A 15,381-nucleotide genomic window follows, 5' to 3' on the forward strand; every position below is an offset into this window, starting at 1 on the left:
AGATACATATTACAGGTGCTTTATTGGATTAGAAGGCAAAATAGTTTTCAGTGGCCACCAAAAAAGCTCTGACCTGTTGAGGCTTAGATGCCACAGGACTTATTAATGTTTTCTATGGTGTCACTGTGTCCTGAAACCTTTCTCTTGTAGCTAACATTAAGTTTTTCAAACATCTGTTTTACTGTGGCTTTTCTGTGGGACTGGGCCAGATGGATTCACTTCCCCTCACGTATGCGCATAAATAAGATTTGGTTGTCCATGGACCTATCATCAGTTCACCAGTTGTCCTTCCTTCAAGCACTTTTAGTAGGTACTAACTACTACATACACTCCACAAAACCTTCGTTTTGAAAATGTTCTTACCCAGTTGTCTAACAATTTTGCATTTACTAGTTGCCCAGTTTCTTTTCAATTCATTGTCCCCACCTTCAAGAAATGACTGTTCACTTGCTGCCTAATGTATACTACTCCTTGACAGATGTCATTGTAATGAGATAATATTATTCACTTCACCTGTCAATGGTTGTAATGTTTTGGCTGACCTGTGTAAGGTCAATGTAAAACTTTGTGTTGGACATGAGTCTGTAGTAATGAAATGTAAAAGTAATTAGCCACAAAATGCTATTGTCATCTAAAAGGTATATAAAATACTGAAATTATGAGATAGGAATTGAGAACGTTTCCTCTAATATGAATGTGAGTTTACACTGGATCAGTATCATCACTCACTCCTATATAAACATGCCTTATAAGCCAGGCTAAATATAGAATTGGCATGTTGCCTCTTGGAGTGGCAGTGGGTCAACTTCGCACCTGTGGAATTGCTCAAACCAATGTCATTTTACAGTGATTGGCCCTTGTGTTTTACAGCACTAGTCACATGTTTACTTCTGAAACTGCAAAACATTTCAAACACACTTGTGGTCTGCAACACATCTGGATAATACAATAGAGCTGTCTTCTTTTTTTTTTCTACTCAACTGTATTCTGCAAGCAAACGTTACCCTGCTCCAGCAATGAGCAGCAAAAATACAAAAGATGGGGTATGTACTTGGGAAGAAAGTCATTTATCTTTACATTTTTTGATTGCAATATATGTTTTTAAGACCATGCTTATTTATGCTGTACTTTAATTTAAAATATTAAAGCTTTGACCTTTTTTATTCTACGCTTTTTTTGCCCATCCTTAGGCCAAAATTTGTGAACTATGCATGTTGTGTGAATATAAACAAGTATGTTTATATATGCATTCATTAAGACAAAGCAAACATGGACTATGAGATAACTAGACTTCCACTTTCACTGATAAAGCCAGCTAAAGCTAAAGCCAGGTTGTTAAGTGTTATGTTAAAATGAGCTTGATTGTTTTATATTTTGTACATTATTATTATTACAGTAAGTTGGCGATACAACTTACATTTTTTGATAGGACTAATCATAAAAACCATGACAATAAATTTTATAACCACCAAAAATCACATTTTATCACTTTAGAGTCAGAACAAAGAGACAAGATGACTTATTGGTAGCTGAGGTTTTAGTACACATTGCAGCTTCCTTTTCCTTTGTAAACCAGTTAATATGTTTTCATGCTTAACCTTACTCAAGACTATATAATAATCTTAATTAAAAATACAATAATTCCAGTGATCAGATATTAGAAGAGAAGGCTAATGTTTGTCTTTTGTAAGGCCAGGAAATGACTTTCTATACCTGGATAGAGATAATCTGTATTAGCTGATGAAAGGGCATAGCTGAATCTTTTCTAATACGCAGCTCCACCCCTCACGAGGGATAATAGCATATTGCAGACTCTGATTTCAACCTGCATCCAACAATATGATACATCTTTATCGACTGGACTAAGGATGGGTCTTAGAAGCAATTATACTGTAAAGTTTCCTGTACTTGGATTACTGAAGTATAAGAAAGTTGGTGTCTGCATCTTCAAAGGGAAATTTTTAAAGTGTGAACTATGTCACCTATCTACTGTACATCGCTAATCTAGAATTGTAAGTATGAACAAAATTAATGGTTTTAGTGCTTTGATGGTGGAATTTCATTGTAAATTGTGACATACACCTTAACATTGCTATTGAATTATTATACTGTGTACTGTAAATATGGAAACCTCTAGTAAGCTGCTTTCCATATTGTTTTTTGTTTGCTGTAAATTTTAGTATTTTCAGAACTGACATTACCCACACCAATGGAAATGACGAAAATCTGGCACAATGCTTTGTTATTAGCAATATGCCAGACTTTTTATTTACTTACAGTACTGTACTGATTTAGAAAATTAAACATAAAGGCTTATCTAGTGTACTTGCTATGGCAAGGTGTGAGTACCTGCTATTGCACTTTTACATATTCCAAAAAAAAAAAGAACAGACATTTGAAGTCATATATAAAGGCAGACATAGTCCGGTCACCTTTATGCATTTATGTGAGCAGCCAGGTCCCTAAAAATTAAGATTGTACTGTATGATTCCTAGATTGTAAGCTCTTCAGGGCAGGGTCTTCTCCTCCTGTGTCATTGCCTATATTTGTCTGTCATTTGCAATCCCTATTTAATGTACAGTGCTGCGTAATATGTTGGTGCTATATAAATCTGGTTTATTATTATTATTAATATTAATATTAATAATAATAATAATAATATTAATATTATGACTGGTTATTGTGGAGGACCACTACAGATACCTATAGACCTAGTGAAGATGGTTAAAGGTTGTTAACTCCAAAAAAAAAAAAATGACTGCTTCCCCCTAACTAGGTTTGGTTGGCTGTGCCAGATCCATAGCTATTACATAATTCCCAATCCACCCACTTTGAAAATGCCAATGATATTTAGGCAGAACACGAAATTTTGGTGGGTATATTTTTCTACTGGAGTCCTTTGAAAGATATAAGAAAACACCACCTGGATTATCATCAACCATATAGGATTTAAATATGAGATTTGGGTAGTAGTTGGTGTTTTTAAACTTGCTCAAAACCCAGTAATATATTTTTCAGATGTTCTATGTAACCATTTTACATAAACTTTCTCGACATGCTTAATAAAGGAAATTTAATAAGTTCATTGTGTGTGGGTGTAGAATACAGCACATACCCTCATATTTGTGGAGCATACAAATATAATGGTCAAACTGGAACAAATTCTATTTTGGAGTGTTTTTTCTTCAACCTGCATGCATCAGTAGCTTATCCACTGTAAACAAGGGTGATGCATTCTGCGGAGAACTTCTAGACTGTAGATCATCTTTTCTCTGGTAGGGCTTTCTAGTTATGGGTTATTTGAGCAATAAGCTGTGACAAATTGTTTTCCCATAGTTTTTTGTGCAATTTGATTAAGTCAATGGTGTGGTGCCACATTTCTTTTTGTCTTTTAGGTAAGTAAGCACTGACACTGGTGGTTGTTTTCACTGTCTGTAAATTATGGGGGGCTTTTTCCTACAAGCAACAAGCAAAAGAGTGCATTCTTCCTACTGGCCACGTAACCAGGCACCTATCTCATTGGACCTCCAATGGAGTTCTACACTAACTAACCTCTGTGCATGTACTGTGGAGTACATGTAAATGTAAAGTGGAGCGCTTCCTCACTAACTACCAACATAGAGACATACTTTTTCACCAATTGTGTATTTTTATGTATAATACAGAAATAATGTCGTCCTATAGAACACAGGGTATTTAAAAATGATCTGGTCTGGGTGTCAGATACATTTGGTAAGATATATTCCGAAGTTTGAGTAACTATTTTTTAATTGCAGAGTGTATTCTATTATTCTACAGTAGTTTTATTTCTCAGTATAGGTTACCAGCTGCTCTTGCTATGAGTAATGCGTTGGACTTGATGCCCTAGTGAAGCTGACAATACTAGAGCTATTTTTAAATGTATACTGCAATCTGTGCAGTCTTTGTGCCTCTCATGTATCAACTTCAAAGCTTTTCAATGTGATCATATTATTTCTGCCCCCCCCCCCCCCACATTACCCCTAAAAAGAGAATAGCAAAGTTCCAGTTAAACTACAATAAAATACAGTATGTGCAGTTGATCTTTATTTCAAATAAAAAAAAATGAAAGTTAATTGGTTACAGAAAAAATGAAAGTATTTCTTTTGTAATAGTGTCACCTTGCATGATAAAGTAATAAAAGGATCTTAATTAGCCTTTGCAATGTTATAGAAATGAAATAATTTGTTTTTAGCAGCACAGAGGAGCAAAATGAAATAGGTAGTGTCACATGACTGCTGTTCTGCCCCTCTAAGATAAGCAATAACAGCAGTGTCTGCTTCATTGTTCTGCCCCCATTTCCTCACATAGGACACTTTCTCAGCCTATGATCTATAGGTATTGATTCTTATCTGAACTGGGGATGCTAATACTATGTGCAGGGAAGCACTGGATAACCATTTTTCACAAATCTGGCTCAGCAGTTGGGTAGTTTTGCAAAAGCTACTATGAGCTTATTTTTTTTTCAGCAGCCTTCTGAAAACATTGTAAAAGTATAGAGCTGCCTGATCACTTTTACTGTGCCCTGTATGTAAGGTTCCAATTTGTCTTGGTGATCAAGAAGGAAAATATCCTACATTTAAGAGCTGCCATAAAGCCAATTGATAGGTGTGATCTCTTTAATCTACATTTGTTTACCCTACTTACACTACATGTTGTGTCTCTAAAGCTAGTTACACACGTGCAATAACTGTCGTTAGAAAACAAACGACTAAAGATTATGCACGATTATTTTGAACAATCCTATTGTGCATAATTTTGTACATGCTGTAACAAATATAATCCACCAATAATGTACACACGCTAGATATGATCGTTTGAACGATGCAGGGAGTGACATGTAAAGGAGAAAGTGTACTGCAGAACCATAGACGATCACTGAATGACCGTACACACAATAGATTGCGAACAATCGTAGCCCAATCCAATCCACCGGGATGGTCGTTCGTTTCCAGCGACAATACTCGTTCATTGGCGTCGTTGTGCACTTTTTTTAATGATTATCGGACAAACGGTCGTTAGTTGTTCGTTTCCAACGATAATTATTGCACGTGTGAACACAGTTTTAGAAAGGAAATAAAAAGGAAATCTCCCCAACAGGACACAGACAGCAAAATCAATATTAAAAGGATTTTAACCTTTCCTTTCTCAATTCAAAACTTTAGGAACCATTTTTTACGATAGATACACTTTATTTGACACCCAAAGACAGTCAGATATCTGTAGGCCAGTTGTCAACATCATAAGGCTGTCTTCATACTTATGTGCTTCAAGTGGTATGCACATCAATGTGCATTTGACACACCTCGTACTTGTATTTTAAGGTGCCTATCTATTTCTATGGGTCCCTATTGCAAATTCATACATTAAACATTGCACCTGATTCTTTTATGCTCTAGCATGCATACTTGTAAAACTAAATGAGCTCTCTTGCAGTGCATCGGGAAAATAATTAAGTACATTTTTGCTGCATAAGCATTTATTTGGACCCATTAGAGAATATTGTCTATAGGTTATTATCCAGGGGTAAATAGGTCCTAACACCAGTAGATAAATATCAAGTATTTTCAGCCCACATTTCATTATTTTGTTTTTTCCCTTATACCTAAAAGGTTTAATGCTATGTTCAGAACCCCCTAAATGTGTACATTCATGTATTTCTTTCTGCTGTAAAACACAGATGTTGGATGAGGTGCACAAATACAGATTTGTGCACAAATACAGAAAATGTTCTCAAAGTAGGGGTGTCAGAAGCTGCGCCATTATATAATAGTTCTCTGTTCTATTCATCTAATTAGTGTTTTGTAAAGGGTAGACAAAGCACTTCAGTAAAATAGATCCATATATATGTGTAATGAACATCAACATGGAAGGTATAAATTGGTAGAGATATTTGGTGGGGTAGAGGTGTGTTCACTAAATGTCTGTCCTGTTCATTTGTCATCTGTCTTCTCTGTTCTTATAATCGGTGTGCACACTATTGAAACACAGCTGGTTCTGATAATCCAGTACTGAACTAGTACATTATATCAATAACAGCTCATTATGTTTGTGTATATAAAGGCCATGCTATGTTGTGTAAAGTTTTCCTAATATTGGGTACTCCCATTCCTTCCTAAAGTTTGTGCCCATAAATATTCCTTTAAAATAGTGCTATGATGCGTTTTGCAAAAGTGGGCTGGCACAGGTAATTCCCCTCTGTTCCTAACTAAATTTATTTTATTACCAATCAAAGGTATCAACCTTCCATTAAATTTATTTTATTACCAATCAAAGGTATCAACCTTCTTTTTTCCTGCTAATGATTATGGCTAAGATGGAACCACTTACTACTATATATACAATTTACATGCTAAAACCATTCAATGATGGACAAAGTAGCCCCTAAACCTAATATAAGCACCCTTAGTGGTACACACCTAGCCATTGGCTATTAGACTAGCCTAAACCAATCAGTCCTGCTGTCTTCTTCACTCATATAATACATGGAAAGCCAGGAGCTGTATTCCCACCCAGGATGATGAGCTTGTTTCTCAGTATCTGTGTATAAAGAACTGTCTTTCCAACATGCATAGCAGTTACTGCAACATACTCCCTCTAGGAAGAAGATGGATGCACGATTTCTCATCTGCTGCTGACCTTTTTTTATTCCCTTATCTGGGAATATGACAAGTATTCCAGCAGTTTTGGGGAGAAGAATCTGTTCCCTTATGCTGACTCTCCTGTGAATGATTCAGAATGCTGACAGCCATATGGTACAGACAGCACATCATTTGGAGATGCAAAGGCTCTAGTGTTTTGTGTGTTTGACTGATCTGTGGCTGGGATTTCTTGCAGCTAGTCACACAGTAATAGCAGGTTATTCAGAGTGAGCCTTGTGCTATTCCAAGAACTCAAGCTGTGGACTGTAGTTGGTCCAGCCAGGTTTTCTCTTGGGATGTTGCGGATCATACGCATATATGACATTAATCCTGGCGAAGCAAGTCTTTATTTCTTGGCAAAATGATTCTCAAAAGAAAACAAATGCCCAGAGCGTTCTACTGCATATAGAGCTCTACTGATTTTTCAAGCAGAGGATTATGTACAAAGCCTGGGGAATAACAAAAAAAAGTCTTGTTCCTAAAACCTTTTAAGCTCAGGTCTGCGGTGGTCTTCTATAAAGAACTTCAAAAAGAAGCACCGTTTTTCAAAATCTAGGAAGAATGGAACTAATGTGGATAACTGCAATTCTATCTCCTAAAGCTTTCTACTGGACTATTACCCAGAAAAAAAACAATGGCTACTAAAGTTCTGCATTGCTCTTTATTATTTAACATATGCTTTTGTTTGCACAATAAGTAAATGGGACAGGGCACTTATCATTGTGAGCACAGCAAGAAGGTAAGTTTTATTCTTGTTGGGGGATTAAAGTAAGGTAGACATCTGTCAATAATAATAGCCCAGAGATTGTATCTTTATTATATGAAGGTTACCGCAGCTCAGGGTTGGTGCCTAATTGGCAGTCTGAAAGGTTGGTGGGAGGCAAGATAAAAGGACCGTCAGGTTACCAGTATGTGGATGGCAGCCTGAGTCACCAATCACTAGAGTGTGCTGTATAATGCCTTATGCTGCTGATACTGGGATAATTAGTCTTACATTTGATTCTGGAAATCTACAGATCTACTTCATCTGAATAATATAGACCCTGAAACAGCAAAATGTCAGAATATTACATTCATGCTTCATGATTGCATTACCATTATTAAGGAATATTGTGAATAACCTAGTATGTCTCATTGAATGACTGAGCTTGTGTGCATAAAGTATTAAATACATAGCATGTATTGTATAATGCATAGCTGTTGGTAAGTGACACCTCTGTTACTTTATGTTGTAGGAGAAGAAAATTAATCATGCAAATACAGTCCATGAGGGTGTACAGACTGACACCAAAGCTGATAAACCTGGAAGGGACAAGGAGAAGAAAAAGTTGGTGAGTAAATAAATTTAAAAGATCATTTTTTGCCTTATTCATAGAAATTCCAAACAGCACATTTCTATAAATAAACCTACTATTTCACTTGAGAGGCATCGTTTAGTGTTTTTGAATTATAAGTTAACATTGAGAACCACTTTTTGAGAAGTATACTTAGTATTCTGAATTTGTAGTGGTCACATAGTATGAGTTATTGTTGGGGGGTTTAACGTGGCTTTTAGTTTTAATGTCTGCCTATTAAATATAAACTCTAGTCACCCATTTGTTTGCTTCCTTTTCCATTTAGTAAAGCTTTAATTCCTGGTTATTTCAGGTAACATAGTGCTCATGCTGGTTTATTGACCACTGGATGATTGTTTCATAAATCAGCTCCTCTTTGTCGGTCATGCATCCACACTTTTGCTGACATCATATGTACAATGCAAATCCAGCAGCTCTGCATTGTAAGTGATGGCAAAAGCCCGACAAAATCCTGGATTTGAGCGCCAGTTACCAAAGAAGTGAAGCAAAAGGTTTTCGTTAATGCCTATAAGCTAAATTAGTAGTTTGCTTACATAATGTTCAGATGAAATATCCACTTTCCTGGGAGTACATTTGTTTCAGGGGATTTTCTGACTCATAGGCTTGTATACTGAGAAGAAGCATTAAACCACAGGTGTAGTTTGGTACTGTGAACCAAGGCTATGTACACACGTCAAATGATTCTCGTCTTTTTTGCCTCGGGGCTGATATCAGATGAGAATCTGACATGTGTACAGTGCTCGTCCAACGTCGTTCATTGTCCCATCCTGGCAGATCCACACGACGAACGACGAATAATACAGTGCAGTACAGTGCTTGTTCAGTCTTTTATCGTTAGAAAGGATCATGAAAGATCCTTTCCAACGACAATTATTGAAAGTGTGTACCCAGCCTTAGATGCAGAGCCTATGTATGTAGTGATCCAATCTGACGAAGCACATTCCTGTTTGGGTCAGTTTCAAAACCCCCATTTCCATATTAAATTAGCTTAGTCCAATTAGTTTTAGTTAATTGTTTTCTAAGCATGATAGGCATTCCAAGTTCTGAGGTTACAGTTAGAGGCATACCATGTTTTTTGTTTTAGGTCTTTGAAGGTTTTTATTTTATTTTTTTTATTCCATCACTGTATGTCCAATAGTAGGTAATTACATTTAACAAAAATTGTTCTTCAGTGGTAATGTTTTCTCAGAATATTGAAATGGTATTTTCAGTCATACTTTTTGTGTTGTAACAGAGTGGCTAGTAAAATTTTGCCCACAATTAATATTTTATATCCAAGACATTTTAGCAGCCAGGAGATGTAACAATATTTTTTAATGCCATAATGCCGTAATAAAATTTACCTTATCAAAACTTTACGTTTGGTTTGTAAATCAATTAGTACTGTAAATTTTAATGTGTAATTCCAGACAAAAGTTTAGCTAATTGTAGCAAATTAGAACATAGGTAAGTTTTAAACATTCATGCTAGACTCGGGTGCTAATTGTGCTAAGCTCCAGCATAAATCACTTCTATCACTTTTCCCGGTCACTCTTTGCCTTGAGTTCTTCTGACAAAGTACAGGATTCGAAGGCTGTGTTATGCGCTGTACTATGCTGCAAAATGTAGATGCAATGCGTCTCTATTTGTGAATTAATAAAACATTTTAGGATAAAGCACCAGATCAGCGTGCTCTTTCTGTTCTTCAATGGTTATTAAAGTTCTCTATCGATCTGGGAGCCTATTAAAGCATATGGATGCTCAGGGCTATATGGGCTGGGGATATTGCTTTTTGTTTTGTTTGTTTTTTTACTCAACAAAAAAGGGGCATTATGTAGGAGCAAGGACAATGTTGAGGGTGGAGTTTAGGGCACCATTTTTTTTTTGCTTCTTTAAGCTGTTTAGATACAGACATGTCTGTATCTGTCTGTCATTTTCAACCCCTATTTACTCTACAGCGTTGCATAATATGTTGGCGCTATATAAATCCTGTTTATTAATAATGAAAATAATAATAATAGAAGAGAATGTGGCCCTGATTATTGTGGTATTCTAAACACAACTGATAGCAATGACTCTCTATTCCCTATATGTGGTGGGATATCCAGTGATGCTAACCAAGAAGCAAACATTTTATTTGTGTTAAGGTAATAACTCATTATGGCATACTGATTGCAGAATAATTTACTATAGGTTATCTACCTGAAGCATCATCCCAAAACCCCTGGCTGATAGTGATAAACAGACTACCTTCTAGATGGACGTGACATGGTATATCTACATGGAAATTTAAAGTAGACTACTAACTAAAACTTTCAGGTATCGATTGAGAGTTATCTAACCTACTAAAATATTGACTGATGAATGGTAGGCTTTATGTTAGGACTTTAACTCTCTATAGAATTTTGTCCTTATAATAAATCCTTCTCCTGGCAATTTTTGTGAGCAGCTATCACTCTGATTTCTCACTCCAAGACAAGCCTTCCACGGAGACCTGTTTAGTCATGTGCAGCACCAACCAGCTGATGTGTGACAGGAGCAGCATTTGCTCAACACTCCATGGGCCTTATTTATGAAAGCTCTCCAAGGCAGGAGAGAATACACTTTGAGAAGTGAAGCTGGGTGACCCAGAAAACATGGAATAGATTTTTAAAAAATCATTTGCTATTTGTTAGCAAACATTTTGAATCCTGGACCAGATGCATTCCATGTTTGCTGGATCACCCAGCTTCACTGATGAAAGCCTTGCCTTGGAGAGCTTTCATAAATCAGGGCCCATAAGTCACCAGTTTCTCACCTAGGATGTGACAGCTCTGTGTCTGAAGCAGTGAGTTCAGACAGAAGAAGAGTCCTTCTGAGAAGAGGCTGCTGAGAGAGGATAATGTGTCCAGAATACCAGGCAGCAGGGACTAGGGACGGGAGGTGCAGTTCTCCCCTGCAGTTTCATATGGTGTTTATTATTGACCATTCTAGTGACATGTTCAATCTATCTTATTCTTTTTACAGTTAACTATATTTTTACCATCTAATGTTTAATTCAGTTATTCGTTCTTTTAATAATGTCTCAATCTATCTACATCTTGTTGAGTCAATGTTACAAAAGGCCTGTAAACATGAAGATGTTGGTGACCATCAGTGAGGACTGCTGGTTGGTATTTTAGTACAGGAAAGGCATTTTATTGGCATAAAAACTCACAGAGGTACAGAAACTCACAAAATATGTTTTCCTGTATTTTGCCCTGACAGTTTAAGTTTTTTTGTAAACCCAGAGAAAAAATAAAGAGACTGCCATAGAGCTCACCATATTAAACAACTAGCTATCTGACTGCTATGTAACTCTACTGGCTTTAAAACTTAGGGTCACTGAGCTGAGACAAGTATGCAGCACATGTAGGTCAGATTAAAGTTAGCAGTTCTTAATTTAGTTGCTTAGTTGTCCCAGGCCAGTTTTTAAAGTTTGCAGCAAAAGGGTTGACATTACAACCAGGTAGCTAGCAATAGAAGCCTCTGTATTTCCTAATACAAGTCAACTTTAAAATGCAGCTATTCCTAAAGAATGTCCAGAACTGACATCGACTGGTTTCTTCTTTTACAGAGTTGAGATCAGGTGATTTTATATACGTATTAACATAATTGTTGAACTGTAATTGGTTTAGAGACGGATGAAACCTCTACAGGATTAACAACTCAAAAGTAGGTCATAAGGCTGATTGAAAATACCATAATCTCATACTATCAAAATGTGCATATTGTATTAACCAAAGATGAAAAACAATAATATTTGGAGTGAAGATCAGTACAGAAAAAGAAGTGAACATGCTTCTCTACATGGATATCATAATGCATGGATTTTCAATTGGTAAGTTCAGCAAATGGCAGTATGCCAGTCAGACTGGTCTGTAAACTCATTGCTCTCCATAAACTGAACAAGTGGGAAACGCATATGGAGCCTCCCACATCAATCTCTATTAAATAATAAGAATTTATTTGTGTGCATCCCCTGCCAGAAATGTAATTTTACTAGTCACGCTCTGGCATATTACAGTGGGAGTTGGAAAGATGATATTTTTGTGTCTTTGAGTATATTTCAGGAATATTTTTCCGGCGTAAGATAATTCATGCATAATGTATATCTTTGTATAATGAGGTACAAATTTAGTTACACAGGAAGTTGGAGATGCCAATTCATCCTTTGAATTACTGATAAATATACAATGTGCAGAATCTCTGCTTAAAGAGGAACTAAACTGAAAAGTGCCTAAAAAAAATACACTTACCTTCAATCCCGCAGGGCAGTCCGATCCATCTTGTGTCTTGCATCGGGTCCTGTGCTCCGGGCACCTCCATCTCTCCTCCTCTTCCTGGTTCTTCATCCTACATCACCCAACCCAGGCGTTAGATCAGGTGACGTAGGATGGAAAAAAACTTGCTGATCTCACTGCCCATGGGCGAGATCTGCAAATTTTTCTCTTTGCGCGAAAAGGCTTCTTTTGCGTATGCCCGAGCAGAAAGAGCACCCAACAGCCTCCTGGGATACGTGACGTAGGTATCCCATGAGGCTTTGCGCTCCTCTTCATTCTCGATCGTCTAAGCGATTAGGGGGCAGTGCTGCACCCTTTTTTTTTAAAAAAAAACAAACAAAGGTTGTCTACCCTTTTATGTAAAGTGAAATTTCTGAGTTTAGGTAGGCTTTAAGTAATCCTAGGCAAAGCATGTATTGACTGCAGGGGTTATACAATGGCATGGATACAGTGGGCTCTGGCACACTTGTGCTCAGTAGTTCCTGGTATCATATCAGTACTTTAACATATACACACACAGTTCTTCCTACTGACACTAGTATCACTGCCAAATTACATATGATGAATGCAATAGTAGCCCAATGTCACCAGCATACAGGCATTATCCAGCTGAACCAGTGCATTGTTTCACAACAGAAAATGTTCCAAAATTACAATTTGTTTTGGAAAAAGCCTTACTTTCTAAGGTAAGATTTATGGCTTACTTAGGACTGCAGCTTGAACCCCTTCATGACTAATAGCAGGGTAAATATTCCTTGATGAGTTAGACTTAATGAAGTAAAAGCCTCCGATCCTAGAGGTGGATGCTTACACTACAGACATATCAACGCATGCATTACAATAATGCATGTCTGATATTTCTCTCTGTCTTAAAAAAATGTGTTCTTCAGTTGTTGCTTACATGTTAAAATTATATATAGTGTGTAGCATGAAAGAAACATGCTATGGTCTTCAGCAATAAAAAAAAGAGTGCTAGGACGCGTAACGATTTAATGCTAGGGATCAGCCATTTTTATGTATTGATCTATATTGGCTTGTTCTAATGTTTTATTATAACTGATAGCATGAGAAGAACAGATTATATGGTTTAGTTTCTTCACTTTTCTCTGCCACTTATTAGCTGATATATGTAGCTGCTGAGCGCACCAGAATGACTCATAGTTTTTGTTCACTTCAAGAGTCTTCAAACTTTTTCCCAGGCCCAATTTATGTTCTATTTATGGCAGGAGGAAACGGAACATCTATTGCTCCTACAGTCTTTTATGGCAAGATCCCAGACCATTAAACTGTAGTACGTTTTTAAGTCCTACATTCTATCAAATGTAATATACTGGATTATGTTGAATTACATTGACAGTGTTAACTGCAACAAATGCATACATACTGTACATGTTTTTTGCAATGAAAAATGTTGATGTTGAGGAAAAATCTATTTATTTTTCCTGTAAACAATGTTCTTTATTAGACCAGTTCATTGCAAGAACTTTATGCTGAATGCTAGTGCTAACATCTTCTATTCACACCATACAGAGGGTGTCCCCCTGAGTAATGCTTTGCTGCTTTGGAAGGTCTGGCATTACAACTCTCCTCCTTCTTGTGAGTGATTATGATAGGTACATGCTTGGGTCAGGGCATCTCTAAAATGTCAGGTCCTATGGGGTGTTTTGGGTATGCAGTAGTTAGTACCCAGAGCAGTGGACCAAGCAAAGACAACCAGTGAACCAGTGACAACAGGGTCATGGGTACCCAATGCTTATTGAGAGAAATACAGGGTACATTAACCTGGGTCATGCTGGTGAGAGAGCTACTGCACCATAAATTGCTAAATACAGTGTTTGCAGTGTACTGTGTGTCTATAGACCTGTAAGCTATTTTGATGGCATGGCGGCGGAAGGGGGCTACACAATATAAGACAGGTGATGTTAATGCTTTTAGTGATTGGTATATGGTTCTAGTCTTTTGTCATTCTGTCTGATCACACTGATTTTGTTAAGCCAGCTTTTGCTTCAGCAGGCGTACAGGTCTGTGGAAAGTCCCTTTTAAGTTACACATAGACATTAGAAACATCAATCAATCTTTTCATCACTGTCAATCCTTCTTCCATATGGTGTGCATGGAAACCAGGCCTTTAAAACTTTACTCTGTGTGATCTATATTAGGAAGGTTTGATATAACTGTATGCAAAGTGCCCTTTGGAACATGCCCTATTTAAAGAAATAACCAAAGCTGCTCCCAATACAATGAAAAATATGGTTACTAAGTATATATGTATAGATAAAGACTGTTCATTTATTTATATGTGTAAGCAATAATTATAAATACACAGCTATACACTACCTCCATAGGATGGATGTAAATCCAATAATAATAATAATATTAATAATAAATCGAATATAATATTTTATATGATGCAATTTTTTTAAACAAGATAACTGAGTATCCAGCTATGTAGCTCCTTGTTGGGGCCCATCCTGTTACTTAAATTTTTGACCACAGACAACAATTCTCTATCCCTTGCTCATGCGTTGTCACCCTACCCTATGCATGTCAGAATATGTCTTTGGAATATGGGATGCTTGTGCTTGCTCAGAGGAAATCCATGCAAACAAGAGTAGAATATGTAAAGGAGTGCTAGCCACTGATCCACCATGCTGTGTGGTACTGAGCCACAATAATCTTGACTTAACTTTTTAACATGAGGGAACCCTTGAAAAACTTCTGGAGAAACCCTGGGGTTCCACAGACCCCTGGTTGAAATACAATGACCTAGACACAATTCAACTGACGCTCCTTAGACATCAAATAATTTTGAACTTCTGAAATCATTTATTTCATCATATTATTTTACATATTCATTTTTTTTTAAACAAAAATATTTTACCTATTTTCTTTAGCTAATGTAGATATCAGGGTCTTGTATCTACAAATGTTACCACTTACTATTACTGTTTCCATCACCACGGTAAATTAAGGGGAAAAAACCTCATAGTTAAAATATGTTCCATTTCAGCAGTCAGCCCTTTTGAGCATTAAGAATGACAGAATTGCTGCGGTAGTGGATTTGCATTATAATACATTTTCTCATTA

General features: G+C 36.7%; 1 protein-coding gene across 20 annotated transcripts in view; it reads left to right on the plus strand.

Annotated features, from left to right (window-relative positions):
• The first annotated feature begins 921 nt into the window (after positions 1-921).
• RIMBP2 (RIMS binding protein 2) overlaps positions 922-15,381 on the plus strand; it is a 216,113-nt gene continuing 201,653 nt past the window's right edge. For 5 of the 20 annotated variants that reach the window (XM_072415735.1, XM_072415739.1, XM_072415740.1 and 2 more), the window contains exons 1-2: positions 6,677-7,398; positions 7,895-7,990. In XM_072415735.1, the coding sequence (XP_072271836.1) occupies positions 7,360-7,398; positions 7,895-7,990 (135 nt within the window). In that variant the 5' untranslated portion in view covers positions 6,677-7,359. Of the gene's footprint in view, positions 1,044-6,676; positions 7,399-7,894; positions 7,991-15,381 lie in introns of those variants that run through there. The other 15 variants (XM_072415738.1, XM_072415736.1, XM_072415737.1 and 12 more) reach the window with 7 other exon arrangements.

Source organism: Pyxicephalus adspersus, chromosome 6 (genome assembly GCF_032062135.1).
Source record: "Pyxicephalus adspersus chromosome 6, UCB_Pads_2.0, whole genome shotgun sequence".
NCBI lineage: Eukaryota > Metazoa > Chordata > Amphibia > Anura > Pyxicephalidae > Pyxicephalus > Pyxicephalus adspersus.